General features: G+C 45.2%; 1 protein-coding gene across 1 annotated transcript in view; it reads right to left on the bottom strand.

The window, feature by feature from the left end:
- LOC135368644 (ER degradation-enhancing alpha-mannosidase-like protein 3) overlaps positions 1-14813 on the bottom strand; it is a 37179-nt gene extending 22366 nt beyond the window's left edge. Inside the window, exon 1 of the mRNA XM_064602052.1 lies at positions 14514-14813. Coding sequence (XP_064458122.1) covers positions 14514-14545 — 32 coding nt within the window. The 5' untranslated portion in view covers positions 14546-14813. The remainder of the gene's footprint in view (positions 1-14513) is intronic.
- Between the last annotated feature and the right edge of the window lie 5582 nt (positions 14814-20395).

Genomic DNA, 20395 nt, shown 5'->3' on the forward strand with positions numbered 1-20395 from the left:
TGTCTAACCGGTACTCCATGAAATGATACAGACGAAGTTGATATATAAACCCTGTATTTGGCCTGTGTATGACAGTGGTCGTATTAATCATAGCAGGATAGACGTTATCAAACGTTACACAAAAAACTTACCCGATGCATGAACGCCTTTCTTTCACCTTGCAGAAAGCTTCGTCATAATTTAGCTTGTATTTTTGCATTATATACGCGATCACCAACGTTGCACTCCGAGATACACCAAAGTAACTGGAATGAATTGTGTCATACTAAGCGCATGTGGACAAGACATTGCAGTTGAAGTACTCACCAGTGCACGAGGCAACCACCGGCTTTCTGACCCTCTTCAATGAAGTTACACGTGTTTTCGAAATGAGTGAGCAAATCTTCCTCTGGAACATCGTCGGCTCGAAGGAACATCAACTTACAATTGGTATCAGACTCGAACTTCAAAGGGAAAATGTCCACAGTGAGAATGTGTGTTATTTCGAATCCCTTGATGAGAGATTCATCTTCAGCTGCATCCCTCCCTCCAAGGTAGAGTTTGTCTTCTACAAGGCTGCAGATGGGCACAGACGACGGGAGGTCATCGGCACTCATGTCAACGATGTTCTGTTCTGCAGAGTGCACCAACGCTCATGAAATGTTTGTTACACTTGCGTCGTGGTCAGGAAGTATAGATGAGCATTTGCTAACTGAAAGGATTCTATTCTTTCTGTTGATTGCATTTGAAAGGACAATTTCCTTGACGGAGTAATGTAAAGTCCAGTAGAGAACAACCCGCGAGAACCGTGCTGCTCCGCTTTTGCCAATAGCGCAAGACAAATCCAAAGCTAGTCTGTACGATCCATCCCATCCATCATTTTGGACCCAGTTTCGGTTTTATCTTGTGGTATTGGGCTATCCATTTTATTGTTTCCCACCGTAGCATCAGTTCTTCAAAAGAGCTGATAATATGACGTCCCACAAGGGCCGATTTAGGTAATAGAAGAGTTAAGAAAATTCCAGTGCTCTTTGCACACGCATTGCATCCTGGGCGCTTGCTGAGCGAAGTAGCGAAGAATAATCCTTCACATTTCCCTTTCGCTGACCTTGACACGTCGTTGACAATGGACCGGTAGTGGAGAAATCGGAACAGTTTGGAGGCCATCCGTTTCTTTCGTATTAGTAAACTCCCACAGTTCAAAGCGGCGCTAAACACTCTGGAATTTTCTGAACTCATCACGTATATCACGTATCGCTCATCACGTTTGTTCCGTACTCACGGAACAAACACGCGCGGTGAGTGCGGGAATCAGAGCCAGCTTATCAAAAATGAGGTCACCCGACGGATGGTAACCCTTTTCCCCCTCGTGTGGCGTGTCAATGTAACCTCCTTTCTTCACAGCTTTGCGCATACTACGAGCCGTCAAGAAAGAGGCGGAGCCAAGGGCTCATTTCCACGGATTTTCGACGAATTTATTTCGGCAATTGCCATTGCATTACGAGTGGGATTATGTGCTATACTGAGTAAAATGACCACGGGGAACCCATTTCCGCAAAGAAAACGTTAGGTTACCTTCGGAAATTTCGGAGTTCAATTCAAGAAATTAACTTTCCGTCAATTGAAATGAAATAAAAATGTTACCAATATGTGGCAAAAGTTATTGGCAGAAAAAAAATCCCTTGACCGCATGTTTCTCCGGAGCCTACGTTTTTTAGTATGAGTTTCTATCATGGTCGGTGATAGCATGTCCCTGGAACACTCTGAACAGTGGAATGTCAATCTGAATAAATGCCTCCATGAACTCTACGGTTAAAAGCCAACGCGTGTAAAGAAAACCAAGTATGTTTAATCCAAAAGAATAAACCAGTTTCACCGGATGATATACACCTGTGTTTAGGGCCGAAACCATTCAAGTTCTTAGGTGTTTAGTTTCGAAATCATCACGGGATGCACACATTAGCGAGTTTTAGTATCTCGTAGTAGTAGTAGTAGTAGTTTAGTATCTCGTAGCTGTCGCCTTTGCGTACATAAGGGATATAGCGCGGCGGTTCTGCGCAAAGTTCTGTTTGTCTTGCGCGTACGCAGAACTACCAACGCTATCTCTTACGTAAGCAGGGACGATAGCGTATGATATGCTAAAACTCTATTAATGCTCCATCAACGCAGTGCCTCGGTCGTGTTGAAATAACCCATCAACGCGGCGCTTTTCATAATGGCTACATTAAAGTACCGGTTTAGCTAAGTTCGGGCCGACGGTATCCTAGTAGTGCACGCGTGCGCTAGGTAATACGTAAACATGGGAAAGTGGAAAAGACCAGGAAGCATGTGATTTCGATTTAGTAACAACACAACGGCTGCCCCCCCCATGTGACGATCCTGTAACGCGGCACAATGTCTAGCCTATTGTTCATGAATTTGAATGTAATTATAATTTACATTTAAAAATGTTCTCACTTCGGTTCCGTGGAAAGGACTTGTAGCTACCTGCGGTATTCGGTGGAAATCACTGCATAATGTAGACTGAAAACAGTTTTAACATAATTAATGGCCAACATCAGTGTTACGTGCGGTATCAACGAACGTATACAGCCACTCAATAGCCCTGACTCTAGTAGTGCCTCTTCAATGACTCTAAACGAACATATTCGCGATTTTGGGGAAGGGGAATGAAATAAAGTGAGAAATAGTCCCACGCGAAAACAGACAAGTATACTCTTCTGCAGGTTGTTGGAACAGTGTCGCAATTACACCACTATATTCCTTTATAAAGATACAAATCGCTGTCAAACAGCATATTTTATGTTTTCTTGTCGTGCTTCGCGGCCGCCTTTGGCTTCTTAGACTTCTGTGCTTCTTTGATCACTTTTTTCACTGGGGTGCCCTTAGACTTCTGTGCAACTTTTTTTACTGGGGTGCCCTTAGACTTCTGTGTCACTTTTTTCACTGGGGTGCCCTTAGACTTTTGTGCCTCTTTGATCGCTTTTTTGACTGGGGTGACCTTTGCAGGGTTCTTCGCAGGTTTTGTCATATGGTTTGTAGGACTCTGAACAGTACGCGTTCTCTTCAACAAGACATCCGCGTTACTTCCTCTTGCACCACCAGCATCTGCCATCATCATCATTGTGTTCCACACGTCGTCCCTAACTTGCAAGTCTTCAAATAAGGCGAACGTGTACTCCCCTCTGGCAACTGCTAGAATTTTCTTTACACTACCTTTGTACATGGCCTTCGAGATATCCTCATGCTTGAGGAAGGCCACCGTGGCCAAAGCGCCGGTTGCGTAGGCTTCGTATCCCATCGTCTGTTTCAAAGCAGACGACGCAACGTGCAGTCTGTCAGCGCTCTTTCTGCTAAGGATCATTGCCCAAGTGCGGCAGTGCACTAGATTTGGACTTGCATCGCTTCGCACTGTTGCGCAGTGCAGTGTCTCGTCCTCCAGTGGCAAATTTTGGATGTAATTCCTCACGTTTAACGGGTGCATAAATGCAGTTTCCTGTATCATAACTATGCGGGATACTTGCGGACAGTTGTCGAGGATCCAGCGCAGACCATAGATGAATTTGTAACTCTGGTTCGCAGGCGTGTCTGCAAACGGAAGCAAGACGAGGTCGCCGTGCTTGTAGGCCTCGTCTATAGTCCTTAGGTTTATGCTTTTATCGGAGATTCCTACGAAAAATGCCATACTCCACGCCAGATTGGAGAGGATTTTGTACGTCAGCGTTCTTCGGTGAAAGTCGCGATGGCTGCTGCCGATTGGATTTGAAGAGACAAAGACGAATGTTCGCGCCATGTCGTTGTAACAATGCTCGCGAACTGTCGGTCCATCCAGTGGAATACTGATAGGGATGTTTTCGATGGGAAAATACTTCGTTGGAAGAAATGTGTAATCACGATGTACACTATGTTGTTGTACACGTTGGAAGTGTTTCACTTCATCGACAATTTTAGTCGTGACGGCATCAGTGACGGTTACGGATTTAGCAGTCTCGGTGTTGGTGTACAGACAAGAAATAGCCAGTACCACAGTCAGGATCAGAATAGGTGTAGGCGTTGGTCCCGTGAGTCGTTTGCGAACAGCCTGGAAGCAATAGGCAACGTTAACAGGACAATCCCGTTCTCGGGTTACGTAGGATACGAACTCTGAGAAGGCGCCTGGCACAGAGGCAGCGGTGCAGTCTTGGAATCCATGAAGTCCATGGCATTTTAACAGCCTTTCTTCGGGCTTCCATCGTCGGTGCTAGTACGGTAACCGTATGGTGGCACAGTAACGTGGCAGTCTTCTGTTCGTCGTCGTCGTTTTCTGGTAAGTCGATGGCTGTTGCCAGCAGTGGCGTATCTAGAGCTACCTGCGCCCATGGCGACATGGTTAAGATGATGTCCTTGGGGATTCGTTTTCGTGTGGTCCGCACTAGGTTTCACACTATAACCTCTCTAATGGGAGGTGCTTTAGATCATTTATGAATGTGCCAGGTTAAGTGCCCGACCTGGCACATCCACACCCTACCACATAATGGCGCCCCTGTTCACCTGGCGCCCATGGCACCTGTCCACACCTGCCACACCCTAGATACGCCACTGGTTGCCAGATCTTTGTACGGATTCTGGAATCCACTGCGTGCTTGTCTCAATGTTTTCCCTGACCACACCAAGGCAAATGTCGGCACACTTTCCTGTGAAGTCGTCCCAGCACGCACGGTTCTCCCGAACAACACGCTAATTGGTAAGTCGTGGCTTTACGTCACCTGACAACTACTCGCTGCCGTCGATTTCACCTTGATGTGCCTGCACTAGTAGTAGTGGTGGTGGTGGTGGTGGTGGTGGTGGTGGTGGTGGGTGGTGGTAGTAGTGGCGATAGTGTGGAGTAGTAGTGGTGGTAGTGGTGGTGGCGACGAAAGGGCCCGCCATTGTCGACCTCACAGGGGTGGGCGACGTCACCACTAACGCCCTGGGGAATGTGCGTTCTGGTTAGGCTTCTAAGGGAACTGTGTCGACAGACGTCTGAAAGCGCCCGAGGAAAACCGAGGACAAAACCCCAGACAGCCGGCACCGGGATTCGAACTCGGGTCTCAATGTGAAGACTCCTAGACATGAAGTCGATGTCGTCTGCTTCAGACTTTCTCCGCAGATGATGTCAAACACAGGCTTTTTGTGGCTACCAGCGGCTGCTAATGCGATTGGTGGCGCCGAAAGCACGTCATCGTAATAGTAACACCAGCTCCCGTGGCATAGTGGTTAGGATGATCGCGTTCCACGCTGAGACTGGGAGATGACACGGGTTCGAATCCTGTCACCGGCTGTGCTGTCTGAGGTTTTCCCTGGGTTTTCCGAAGACTTTCCAGACGAATGTCGGCACAGTTCCCCCTAAAGTCGGCCCAGGACGCATACTAACCCCCTCTTCGTCCCCCACTCCTTCCTGCTGTCCCCTTTCCATCTGTCCACGTCTGTACGACGCACATAGCAACAGTTGCTTCGCGGCGCTAACACCGAATTAACAATAACAATAATAGTAACAATAATAAATTGGGAGTTCTTATAAGTGGCCAGGCCTTCTTTACCTCGGTGGTCCTTCACCGGCTGTTTTCCCACTTTGGGGTCTGAAACCAGGGTTGAGACGGCACGAAGGACATACACCACCTTGTCAAGATGGATATGCATGCTCAAAATGAGCAATCTAAAAGATTTCCACTGGACCAGTTGCCAGGTGTAAGCTTTTGAATAGTGAACCTTACCCGCGCATGCTTTGGCCGAATTTTTGTTGAAATTAGTGAACTACTTTTATACGAGGCACCCCACACAACCTGAGCCGGGTCCTAAAATAACCCTAAGATTTTTAAAGCGTTTTGCTAAAATTAAAAAAAAATTATGCACTATACGGGAATTAAGTCTGGTTAGGAGCAGGCTTCGAGTAATTGTGCATTTTGTATTTGAGTTTGATTTGGAATTTTCTGGCGCAAAGATACCTGGGATACCAAAGATGCTGAATTTTGTATTTAGAAAACCCCCGACCGCCCGTGCATCGCCTTCTCTCAGCCAACAGTTTCCCCAAAGTCTGACGAACGAGGACGTAGTCTGCGCAGAGCAACACGAACACCATGTTATTGTGAACTGTGTTGGGAGCATAAAGCAAGATGTGTTTTGATGCGCACCGTTTCAGGAGGCCCGAATAAGTGCTAACCACAGAACCGTTGAAGCCGAATAATTACTCACCGCCTTTTTCACCACACTTATATTGTGATTTTATTTCGCGTTTATGGCGCTTGACTTCATGTTAGCTGAACTTCTGTTTTAGCTAATTAGGTTAGTTTAAGTTCAGTGTTTGCATTGCCATGTCCAGGTTAGTCTAAGTTCGTGGTTGGCAATTTCCCGCGCGCGACTGTGCATTTTATAGTCAGATAACATTTATTTACAGTATTTTATTTTCAACAGGGATTTCGATGGGTTTGTTTCGAGGTACACCAGCAAGTACAGCTGACATAAAAAAAAGTCAATTATATACATGAGCGCCATTAACGAGAAATAAAATCACATCTCATAAAAACGCGAAATAAAATTACATACAAGTGCGCTTAAAATAGGCTGTGAGCAATTGTCCGGCTTCAGCGGTTCTGTGGCGAGCAATTGTCCGGTGAGCAATTGTCCTGGATCCCTGTTTCAGGCATTCACACACGTGTGCAACGCCCACAGCAGACGGCGAAGCCTGTACTTCTCGTGACTTTTCACTTCTCCTTGCTCCCTCAAGTTTCAAAAATGAAATTCACTATGAATAAATTAAACGTAGAATGCAAATAATCGCTCCAATGTAGCAGCTTCTAAATACTGTGAAGGGCTTTGTTTAAAGAAAAAAGCCAAATAACCCATAGATCGATCGCTTCCAATTAGTCCTAAGAGTTTGATTTGGTTTGAAAATTTCTGGCACAAAGATATCACAAAGTCTGAACATCATTATTTTGCAGCTTAGCAATAACACTTGAGTCATTTTGTCCAAGCACGGATGAGACAGGACATAGCTCTTCGTTATCAGGTCACTGATACAAGTTCGTCTAGTATGCCACTAAATACGGGGACGTACATTATTATTACCCAGGTCAAGCCTTTTTCTAACTGAATCAGGTTTTCAAGATTACGCACCTGTGTAACTAGGCCCCAGCCACCTGCTTTTCTTTTGCTTCTTGTTCATTATCGTCTCATGTATATAGCAGACGACTCGCCAGACGGGTTTGGATAAAAGCTGTCTGTTTTCCACAACATCCGTAAAATATCACGCTGCTACCGAGCTCTCCCGTGACTTTTATGTTGCTTTAGTACTCGCAGCATGGGTCCTGTCATGTGCTTGCTTCTTTATATAATGGAATGTGCAGGCTCTTGTACCGTCCGACTCGTTGAACCGGACGCTACAGGAGGGGTAAACAACCGGTCGTCCGCGATCGGAATATCGGCGGCATCTACTGGAAGAACAATGGTTATAAGTGTGTATCGGCCCCGCCTGGGCTATTGCTTCTTTGTTAAATGGTCAGAGTTTCGATATGGTTCGAAATGATTGCACGTTTCCCAATGCCTTTCGAACGTGATATGATGAAGGCTTTCCTCTTGCTTGTGCAGGTCGAGCGATGTGACATGCACGAGCTAGTCCTGCAGACGTGATATCACCTGTGATGCTTGGCAGGGTATTTTTATGAAAAGCGCTCAATGTAAAGAGTTCACGACTTGAAAAGTTGAGGACATATCCATATAGCTGCTTGTCACAAATTCTTCAGTTTTATTCCGGCTGTTACTTCTCGGTAGTTCAGACCAAGTACTGCCCGGATGAGAAGCAACGCTAGTACGTGTGTTGTCTCCGGGGGACCTACGGAAGATTCAGCTTTGTACCGAAAGTCAATCTGTTACCCAACTTCACCCTGCGAGGACACTTTTCGTAAGAAGACGCTGTGCGGAAGATTGCTAGTTTTAGGACCTCAAGACATTCATTTGTTGTCTCGCAAAGTAAAAGAGAAAAAGAAAAGTAATAAAAAAGACCAGTCTGACGAAGATACAGAGCCTGCCCTGGGCCGCAGCAGGTCAACAACGACGAAAATGCGAGAAAAAGCAGAAGATGCTGCTCTAATGCAAGCGGAAACTTTGTGACTCTCAATGGGAAAAAAGGGCTCTCGTTCTTCTTCACGTTTCTCTTGCTGGTTTTTCGCCTGCCTCGGGAGGTTCTTAGTACGAGTTTCACGAACACAACCGGAACCTATTGCAAGAGCCAGAGAAAATACAAAAAATGGGAGACTGATTGGATTGCGTGATGTGTACAAAATTTGACGGCTGAGAAGAAAGTACGCGAAAACTTGAATCTGCGTTGAATTTACGAATGACCACGAGCCAGTTTTGTGCACTCACGGAAGCGCCGGTGATTACATTGTTGTGTCAATGACAACGGAGTCTTCAAAATTCGATGATCGCAAGTATTGCTCACGTCTACTTTTTTTTAAACAAGTCCGCGGCCACGCTGTAGTTAAAATTTTATCCACGCATCTTCTAGCACACTCGACTCATCATGATTCCTCCCTGATACTTTGTTCCACTACGGACTAAATATTTTATTTCGTACTATAGATCAACCTCAATAAAAGACCCAGTTCGCAACGCATAAATGCCGTCAGCGAACATTATGTGCCCTTCCAATATTTTTCGATGAACCCGCAAAACTTCGTAGTTTCGCATTCTCCAAGAGTAGGTTACGTCATCGAGAGCCCTTGGCGTCTGCCGCTTTCCTTGCAATAGTGCGCGCATGCGCATACGTCCAGCTTCCCGGTCTCCGCTCCCTGCCCCACGATGAAAGACTGCGAGCAGGTGTAAGAAGGAGACAGAAATCGACCTTGGAGTAAAGTTACCTTGGAGTAGAGGTGTGCGCCGCCGCGCACGTTGCACGAGTTGAAGCGTGGGAAAGGGTTTCTGGGTGAAGAGGTTTTGAAGGGTGAAGGGGCATTGAAAAGCTGGGAATCGAAAATCGTGGAAAAGGGAAAGGACAACTATAACTGAAAGGAGGTGTCCTGAACGACGAAAGTGTAATATGTAAAATTGTGTAAGTACGACTAAGGCGGCAACCGCATGGAACACTTTTGCCAACTGAATGGCAGCAGAACTTGAAAGGAACGGTGACCTACTAAGCGAACAATAGACGACGGACCGATGAGCCGGTTTCTGCCAAGGGTAGATATTTAGTCGGAGGAGAGGAAGTGACACCACCCGACGGAACCGTGTGCGCCAATGAAAACACGCTTCACAGGAAATGCCACAAGCACGTGACAGTCACCTGTAATCATGCCTGTGACCGCTTCTTTTCTTTTTTTTCTTTTTTTTTCGGACTTTGCTTTCTTCGCCCTGCCTCCTAGAAAGACACGCGCGGACTTCGACGTGGATATCGCAGGTTTCAAAGAGGCCACCCCTTTGGAACGTTAAACTTGTTCAGTATATAAGGACATCAACTTAAAATATAACCTTGGCAGGAGGTGGCAAGGTGTGTGCAAGACGAAGGTGACTAAATGAAACATCAAAATGTTATTTGTGGCACATGCCAAATCGGAAATGTGTGAGGAGGTAACGGTAAGAAAAATGCAGTCTGATATTTCTTTAGTGAGCATTGCTAGAAACACTCATAAGCCAACATTCTCTTCGTATCTCAAAATTTCTTGTAAACACCTGATTTCTAGATGTTATTAGCACCGTACTTTTTCAAAAACCGCTAAAATATCATTTATGTTACTAAACAATACGTACAGCAGTTTACTACAATAAGCATTGCTACATCGCGTGCAACAAGCGGTGGTAAACGCTAGGACGACGCTTCACCATGACAACCTCAACGTGGACATTCTGCTCCATGCGGTTGCAAGCTTCGATACCGTTCCGTTGACTTGGCGCTCCGTTGGCCCGATTCAGTTGGCAAAAGTTGCTCCATGCGGTTGCCGCCTAACGCTGCGGTCAAATGTAGTTTCTTTTTTTTGTTCAATTTTAGCCTTAACGTGCATAAGATTTACCCAATCCAGGCAAACTTTTCTTTTAGGAGGAAATGATACACACACACGCTTGCCTATTCCCGAACTAAGCAAAATAAACAAACAATTATCTAAATTCCCGACAAGAGAGTATATTACTTAGAGTATAACACTGAAACCTTTTCAGAATCACCGCTGAACTAACCAGTTTGAAAAGTGTTAAAAAACATTTAAAGAAAACACGTGTAGTATACACTGCTCGCTTCCTCGATGTACTCGTCCTGTTGGTATCTGCACTCTCCGGCACTATAGTTAGGAACAGGTACAGCTCCACTTCCCTCTCGCCTGCTGAGTACAAGCAACCCGTTGTTATCGGCCCCTATGGACGACCGGAAATTCTTCGTCTAGACGCTTTTACTTCGCACGCACGGTCATATAAGGCTGTCGCGGTTTGCATAACGCACCCTGTACACGTACGTCCTTTACTGCACCTAATATCGTTATGTGAGGGTCACCGACATTCTCGTAAGTCGGTCGATATTCAGATAGCGGAAACCGGTGATAACAGAGCTCAAACGTCAACGTGATGTCTGTACATAAACCGGAGACCTAACAGGTACCGCGTGCAAAAACATGGACGCGCGGAGTGAAAGCGTGAGTATACATAAAAGGAATGGGCAGACTGCCAGTCTCCGTATATGACGACACCATGATTCATTCTGCAAGTGTATAGGCATCGTAATGGTGTGTGAGGAAGGCCCAATCGACAGTTATCGGGAAGATATATTTGCTTTCCATTACGGCTACTATACGTTCCGCGATAAGTATGTATAGAGTTTCGAGAAACGTGACGTACACATCTGCCCACTAGAAAAGGTGACCCCGGAGTGCTTTTCCACTTTTACGTGTACAGTCGCGTATAAGGCCTTGGCAGGAGACCTACTTTCCGGTTTTGGTGTAATGTTCTTGTAATGGCAGTGCACGCGAAACTTTGTTACAGCAAGGTTTTTTGTATTGCATGTATATAATTGTATATATATATAACGCGGTGCCGTTATACTATACCTGTAACAGTATATTAATATTATGTTCACAAGCTGCTGCTGCTGCTAAATTGCAGACGTACGCGTACGTAAGGTAGAAGGAAAAAGTAGTGCCACACGGGCTGAAAAAATGACAGCGTGTAATGTCTGTCGGGTCCCGAATGCCATTTCTTACTATAGTCGTGCTACACGCCAGATTGGAATGACATTAAACTCGATGATGTCGATGCGGGTTTCCCACTAGCCGATACTAGTGGGATAGCCGAAACTAGATGAGCGTAAACGCGTTCAATGAGGTGAAAATACCCATAATATCTCACAAAATGAGAAAAATTGCCTTATTTCATAATCGATGGTCTGTACTATGTCGGAAAACTGTTGTCATCTCGCCTGTCAGATAACCGTCTATGCCAAATACAAATATGAAAAAAGAAAAAGCCATTAACAACGCCAGGCATTTTGCCAAAAATAATGCTTGCTTTCGAGTAATTCATAAAATAATTGCGCTGTGCGCAGTACAGAGTGGCTTTATGGAAGTTTTAAATTGCTCTTGCGCTCAGACAATGGGAGCGAGGGTACGCATTCCATGAGCGAATGAGTTGTGGCGATCTCACAACCCGGAAAATGTCATACAGACGAATGCCATTAAATATTAACGTCTTAACTCATTACGCACTTAATGCCATTTTTCGTGCCCGTGTGGCAGGGGTATGCAGACAATCAATCACGGTCGACAGATTCATGAACACCATCGCCTGCTGTCTGTGGCTCGTTGTAATACGTCGTATATTTAAGGTAAATGTAACAACAGATATGCGACGATGATTACAGGGAAAGGTAACTGTGCCAATCGTGTATACCAATGTTCGCGCGCAGATATTAAAAACTGGAGTAATTTAAAACACAGCCGTTAGTAAATGTATAGGAGAACGCCGACTGCCAGTCTTTCGAGCAGCAAGGATTAATACCCCCGTCATGGTGTCATCAAGACCATCTAACGTTCAATATGGCTGCATATCTATTGGTTGTAACAAGTACTATATAGGCACATCATGCACAATGCGCACGATGAGCTCCCATTGAAGGGTTATGCCTTTTTTACTTCTTTTGTAGTTCATTAAGACTTTTATGTCATCTTTTCCTGAAATGCTGTGCAGGAAAGCAGTCTCTGGCTATGACAGTGGCTGTACACCACAACATGGATTAAAATAGGCTTGCTGTATTCTTCGCTTCCTCTGCCGCCACGTAAATGAGGTGATCGCGGTGAAAGGACTCGTCGTTGTCGACCTCACAGAGGTGGGCAACGTCACGACTGACGCCATCAGGGAATGTGCGTCCTGGGCCGACATCTAAGGGAACTGTGCCGACATACGCCTGGAAGCGTCCGAGGAAAAACCAGAAAAAAACCCAGACAGGACAGCTAGCACCGGGATCCGAACCAGAGTTCCTCTCAGTCTTGACGTGACATGGCCATAACGCTAACCACCAAGTCACGCGATCTCGTGCCGCCACGTGAACATTTGACTTGATTTGATTTTACTGGCGCAAGGAGCCACGTGAACATAAAAGTCGTGATGTCCTCTCCTTCAACCAATCGCTGCCGTCACGTCCGTTAAGCGATCAGGCCTTGGTTACTCCGTAGTGTCAGAGCGCGGCTCGAGTTCCAGTAGAGAGAATCTGTGGCGCACATCTTACGAAGCTTATCTTATACAGCCTCGTCTTCTAGTGTCACTACACTGGCCAGTCATATCCCTGTCTGTACGTATCCCATATATGTAAACGCGTTCGTCGGATCGGTTTCTACGTGCACCTAAAGAGAAGACCGGTAAGGACACTTGAGACGAGTAGATGCTACCGAAGCAAACTATAGAGATGTGCAGAACTAATACACTCGACCCGGTCAAAGCACTTCGCAGTCACAACAGAGATCCCTGAAGAACCCATTATACGCTCTCCGCAAACACCTCGCGGCCCTCTAGCTACCGGGTTTCCCAGGCAAGTGCCTGACGCCAGCCGTGCCCACAGAGCAGTGACTAAGCCGGGTGTCACATAGCTGTTGCCAAATTGGCACACTTTGCGCCGTATGACACATCATCACATCCGGTACCATTCATTTCTAAACACCGCCTATCAGCGCCCTGAAGGCCAAAGAAAGCCTACGACGTCTGTACTCCTCAAGGTCATGTCTCGTCTCGTGCTCCTCTTCGTGACTGTTGGTCAAGTTTGTTGCGGAAGTAAATGAAAGGCCTGCATGAAGTAAAAGGGAGAGAGAGAAGACAGTACACTGCGAGTGTGGCTCAGTCAAAGAGGAATTCGGTCAGACGGCGAAGGACGACACCCCCTTTCAAAGCGGTCTTGTCTTCTTTTTTGGCATCTGAGCCACCATAGGGAACACGAGGGTTCACTGGCCGCGTCCTTTTGACAGAGTTTTTATAGCAACCGGCTCGCTGTTGTTCTTGCCGCTGGATTGTAAGCCATAAAACAAAGCTTGTCGCTTCGTTATGTGTAAACGAGGGCAGTGAAGGTTTTCTTTTTCGTTCGGCGGCACTTCGTTAACGGTTGCACAGTCAGGCTTTCTGGTTGGGACTGGTATGTGCAAGGTAGCGGACGAGAGTCTACCTTCTCTTTCGGTGTGCACAGTAAGCTCGCAGACACTGTTTAGAAGATAAACTAAAAGGTGAAACAGCGTGTGACGTAATCGTCGTCAACACTAGTATATTTGCATACTTTGCTGAAAATTACTTCTGTTACCTGGCAGACACCGAATTCGTGACCACAGCTGAAGGCAGTACGAAAAGCCAGCCGTTGTTGCGAAACTCCTTTTAAAGCAATCGCGTTGGCTTACTCATTTCAGAACTTAGACATCTAGGTGCACCTTTACCGGGGTAGTTTCACGGTCGTAAAAGATCAAGGAATGCACATCGGCGCGTCCAGCACTATGGCCAATACCGAATACCCGGGAATCCTACAGTGCATCGATGAACACACGACCAATGACCTGCTCATAACAGGAAATAGTGAAAACAATAACACATCTTCCCCATAGTATATAAGCATGTCCGGTCAGCAAAATTTGTGTCGTGATCGTGAAACTAATGAAATGTATTTAATCCCCTTTACGTGTAACAAAGGTCAACTACCCAAGTCGTTCCAATTGCGGATCTGTCTGCCATTCTACGTGGGCTTATCATTGGGATGGGCAATAATGAGGTCGCCTGGCCACTACATCACTCTTCACGACGCCGTTCATTCACTGCTCCTCTAGATTGTGTGTATATCAACCACGCCCCATAACGTTCCACTGATAGATGAAACCCGTATAACACCTTTTTTCTTTTGGTTATATGTCGGGTTCTCGCGCACACATCTGCCCATATACAGAGTAGTGCAACAACTTGTATGGGAAACTTAGTGAAGTGCAACTCTTGTTCATAACATCTACCGTCCACCTTTTACCACAGGATGAACACGTCAGTACACGGCTGATGATAAAGTATGGTTACGCTAGCCTTACCTGTCTCTCTCTGATGGGATGGGCCTTCGCATGTATCTTCGCCGGAGCTCTCGAGTTCCAACTCTGAATGCGGAGTCGCCATGGGGTCACTGCGTTGTAGAGAGCGTACAAGGTTGGTCTGGGTCCCTATTCTCAGTCAGTCTTCCGCTGACAAGTACGCGTTGCCGAGGTGGAACAAAATATTCAGTCCATGTGCTACAACATGCCAACTGCAATGTTACTGCGCAAGCGAGTTGGGGGATGACACGTGTCCTCAAGGGAAGGTGGTGTCGAGGCTAGGGTGAGGCTTTTGTAAGGACCAAGCGATAAAGGACACACATTACAGATGATTGAAGAGTTATCAGGTGCCACGGCGTGGTTGAAGATAGCGTCCGCCAGTTCCCAAAAAGGGTATGACCCCAAGCAGCAAAATGTACTGAAAGTCGAGTGCAATAGGGGTGGACGGTATGTGTCTTATCAATGTTCTCGAGTTTCACGAGTCTGTTCAATGCCTTCCATCTACCCGTCCACCCCTATTGCACTCGACTTTCAGTACGTTGTGCTGCTTGGGACACCCCCTTCGAACGAAGTGATAGTGATATCACTCGTTATGGAGTGTAGTTCTATTTTTAGAATGTCTGTTGGCCTCTTTCTATGCAGGTAATCGCAATGTGTCGTAAAACATGCTCCTCATTTATGAGCCTATTTTTTAAAATCCCGCGTTAGCACCGCTAAGCAACTGTGACTACGCGCGGCGTGCAGGCGTGGAGAGATGGAGAGAGGACAGCAGGAAGGAGTGGGGACTGTGGGGGTTAGTATGCGTCCTGGGCCGACTTCAGGGCGAACTGCCGGAAATCCCAGGGAAAACCTCGGATAGCACAGCCCGTGCAGGGATTCGAACGCGCGTCGCCTCCCATTCTCGGCGCAATTTTATTTTATTTAATAATATTGCTTTTTCCTCCGCCTCTACTATCAATAATCTACTAACTTTCAACGACGCCCATGCCGTGTTCAATAAACCGGTGCTTTCCAGCTAGTCGCAGTTCAAAAACAAGACGCTCTGTCGCTGAGATAAATATTCCAAATTAATTTGCATTTCACGAGCCGAAGCGATTGATTGGCAGGTATACAGCCGGTCGGGAAGTAGGCAAGGCAAAGTGGGTCAGACGTAATGTGTACCTGCACAGCGGGACCAAGCCTCAATGTCTGACCCAGCCATCGATACAGACGCCTTACATCACAAGCACCAGATGTCTGACCGACGTTATACGTATATATAACGATATCAAGGTGCACATAGTGATCACTGCATGTGGTCTCAAAGATACATTGCGCACACATCCCGCTATATTTATGGTTCCGTACAGTGGACCAGAATTCATGTATTATTTATGTCGCCACACAATATATGGGGCATACGCGTGGAGTTTGTAGTGTCTTCGGCGTATAAGGCTGCAGAGCAGGACTTAGCACTCCGTGCGCAAGAAAGAAGGTTTGCATTCAGGCTACATTACTCTTACAACTACTAACTACTTACTAACTACTACGCCACTTACTACATGAATGACGATGGGATGAGGTGTTTACTCGTCGAAACGATAAGGCTTTACTGAATTTACGCTTGCCTGCTAATACATACGCTCATAACGAAATGATAACCAAGGGGTGGCGAGTGACATACGATGTCATATGTCCATTGCTTGCGCAATGCGAAACTATCGATAAATTGACTATCTATACTATCGATAGTTTTTTTTTTTTTTTTTCACTATCGATAGTGTCGAAAAACTATCGATTGTTGGCTATAGATTGTACTATCGATAGTGTTGAAAAACGTTCGATAGTTTTACGATAGTTGACTGCCGATAGTTCTGTTCTCTCGTTTTTCTTTACTGTCTGTACTAGGTTTGGTTCTCAACGTTGGTGCTTTTGGTGCCGTCTTCGTTTTCGCACAGGCACAGTGACAACGAAAACAGAATCACGTGCGACGCAAGTTATTTCCGTAAACTTAGCTGCGACGTATGAATGATGCACTGCAAGCAGGAAAAGAAGATGCTCATCATAAAATCGTACGCACTCATGAGACTGCATTGCCGGAAAATGCAGTGCAGAGAGTATCATGTGACCTTGGGTTGTATTGTAAAACTTGTATAGGGTGAGGCGTTTTCTTTTTCTATTGTTATCTGATCCTCGATAGTTTTCCGATAGCCGACTAACAGACAGTATACCATCGTCGGTAGTTTTGCTTTTGCATCACTAGTTGCCGTTCTACACCCATCAATACGAAATGGTTTGCCCGTCGTATACGTCACATTGTGACGTAGATAGTGGAAGTTCAGTTACCCTGAAGGGCGATCTTCAGACGCTCACGTGTCAAGAATGAAGCATCCAGAGAAGCGCTGAGGTGAAGGTCCGCAGAGCATTTTTGTAAAAGAGCCGAGATTTAGCTTCGTCTCCGGGTACGCAGAATACGTGCCCCAAGGTTCTTTCTGTCTGGCGGCGGACGACGTGGAGAAGATTGGGCATGGAATACTGAAGGGAGGACGTGGTCCAGTATAGAGACTAGGGTCTAGTAGTGACAGCGGTTGATTCCGAGGAGAATGTTGCTAATAAATTGAGTGTTAGAATGAGCGGTAAAAATAAAATGTGAAGACACGTTGAAACTAAAAATTAATGAAATGCAAAGACAGTGTGTGTGGACGTTGTGTGTGAATGACTGACTGAGTGTCTTTGTCACTCATTGTTCTTATTGTAATTAGTTATTTTTGTTTTTCTAAGTGGTCTGGAGTAGCCGGCTCTCGTAACTAGTCCCTCTTTCTCCATTTTTTTCTTCTCAATTAAACTCAACTCAAAAAGCAAATAACCGTCATCTTTGATGTATGTCTTTAATTAACCAATAAATAAAGGAGGAGGTTCGCTTCTAAACGTTAGACGGACGGAGTCAAACGCCAGCTTCTCAATGTCAACACACCTATATGGAAGGTACCACTTGAAGTGTGTGAATGATTTACTTGGATTTTTGCTTGTCTTTCGTGTTGATCTCTAAGATTACCACTTCCTTTGAGTATTGATGACGTCACATGTTAGACGGTCGTCACCCGAAAGGGAGTAACTATAGTTGTAATAGAATAGCAGTCTTGAGAGGCAGTAATATGTATTTTGATTACTTACCCCCAAACTAAAAAAAAAATATTTATTTCTAGACGGGTGAACGCATTGTGACTACGTCTTTGTTTTGTTTGTCTGTTTGCTTTCTCCCGGTAAGTATACTGTTCGGTTGAAGCAAAAAATGCTATATAGGTGCATCCAACAATCTTTAAACACACCGCACTAAAAACAACAACCGTTGCCGAACTTTCAGTGCCGTATTAAACTGAACACGTCTACAGGTGTATTTAATCAACACCAATAATGTATTCAACCTGCGGCAAAAATAATGTCACTGTCGGCCTGTCATTGAATTCGGATGTGTTGCTTGGAATTGTATTGGTCGTTCTAATGTGTCTCGTCTAGACTCGGTCTTGAGGAGGTATTTGAATATCGCCTACCGGAGGTTCCCCTCTTATGTCACAACGTTTCCCTCTGGGTCTTTTTTGAGCGATCGTCGATCGAGCCGTGATATTATTTTTTTATATAAATGTATTCACAACCTTTTGGATGCTCGATCTATACTTGATCTTGTGTGTTTTCATGTACCAGCGCGCACTGTCCGACACATGCACTTGTTTTATGTAGACAACATACGTGCGAGCCAGTCGCCCACCCGCCGCATTCGGTTATATTTCAACTCGATGACTTCTGAAAATGACTTATTTTATCCTTCTTTTAAACATTTCAGACGGGAGGTTCTCAGTAACCTCAACTTGTAATTAGGGTGCACTGCAGTTCTAGGCTTTTGCTGTTTGCAGACACCACAATAAAGTATGTATGTATGTATGTATGTATGTATGTATGTATAATAAATAAATAACAATAATAATAATAAAAGGAGGAGGGAAATGGCTAGCGTGACGCAAAAGCTGTGCGGGATTGAATATGACTCCCTCGAAACAACAACATAGATGAATGGATGATGATGATACATGGAACGATGATTTCACGATATTTCACCAGGAGTTCTAGATTTTACGTTCCTTTAGTACGAGTTCAATTCGCATATCTTATCATTCCCCCACCTTATCCACCTATCTTACCACTCTTCTCAGCGCTATATTGTAAGACAACACATTTATTTGCGTTTTCTCCCTCATTGATATCAGTATGACTTGGCACTTTGTTCAGATATCCAGTGATATCCGTTCAAATGTCTTTCTGTTCGCTTTTTATCCACTGCCTGGATTGTATTGTTGATCTTTTTAACGCATTCTTTATCGCTTCGTTTTTCATTTCCATTTTTTATAACGTACATGTCGGGAGGCCCCTGTTCTAACTTTGCTATACATGGCCTTTCTTGTCCGTAGCACACTCTAAAGGGGAAAAAAAGTAAGTTTGGGAAGGGGGAGCAATTACAGCTTTTAATCCCCTAGATTGCAATTACTACCCATTTCAGTCCCTTAACTCCGATATTTCCTCCCCCAGCACTGCGAATAGTGAACTTCGCATATAAATCTCTGTGAATTTGGTCTAGAAACGGACGAAATAGTTTTTTTTTCCTGTACTTATCAACTTATTAACTTAGTTGTGGCAAAGTATATAATCTCCAAAATAACTAATATTACTCCCTTTTCCCTCATTAGAGTATATGACTTCGTTCTTGAATAAAAGCAACAATCTCCATCAACAACAACAATCAACAAGCAGCTCTCCAGCATGGAATAGTCTTTCTTTTTTTTCTCTCTCTCTCTCTCAAGGTCTCGAACACGTGTAGGAACCCTGATATCAATACCCCATGCGATTCCTTCTCTCTCATCACGATGGTCTCCCATTTACGTTGTTCATTCACGTGCTCCAATAAAGACGAAGTTACTCCACCAGTCCAGTCGACGCAGCCGGGGCTCCCTACACGCCCCCTGCGCGCATCTAAAGTTTCGCAAGACAGCGATGCCATGGTTGGAAGGCATCTCCACACGCACACATGGCCTCATCAACAGGAAGTGGGGTAGTCTTAGGAGGTTCTTTTCATGGATGCGTCTTAGCTCTAGTCCCTTCCTCATCGTTCCCAATTGCGCTCTGAATCGCAGCGACGAAACTCAAGGGCGTCGTACGAAATACATGCACCATATTTGGACCGTGCCAGATACACAAAGGGGGGGCTCTGGCTGAGATGGATAGCGTTACGTGTATGCCTTGGGCGGTGCGGCGGGCACGGTGCTATTATGAAGATGATGTACTGATCTTTTGAATGGTACCGATCACTACTGATATCCAGTTGAAATGATTGAAGAAAGAGACAAAAGAAACAGGTTGTCCTGAGAATGGTGTAACATTTGTAGCGTCTCTGATGGGTGCCTGTTTTTACAGGAGGTGTTATTTCCCGTATCTTTTCAAGGACGCTTCATTGACGCAGGGCAACAAACACAGAGTACGCGACAAAACAGGTGAGCTGGTGGTACTGAACATCCACTCTCAGAACCTTGAGATTGATGAGAAAAAGGACATACACGACACGAATCTCAAACCAACTCCAAATTCTAATTAATTAATAATTCGGGGCTTTATGTCGTGAGACAATTGCGACTCCAAATTCTGATGACTGTATACAGTATGAGGGGACGAAAGCTGCATAATAAGGAAAGGTAACAGAATCGGTTACCTTCCCTGCTTGGGCGTTGTTCCTTCTTATTCTTATTCATTTTTTTTTTCATATATCCTACCAGGTTGTAAAATCGAATATAGCACAGTCATGTAAATCCAGAATGATATGAGACCTGTAGAATATACTTGGCGAAGTCCGTTTTTTTCTA

This window comes from Ornithodoros turicata, chromosome 9, assembly GCF_037126465.1.
Source record: "Ornithodoros turicata isolate Travis chromosome 9, ASM3712646v1, whole genome shotgun sequence".
NCBI lineage: Eukaryota > Metazoa > Arthropoda > Arachnida > Ixodida > Argasidae > Ornithodoros > Ornithodoros turicata.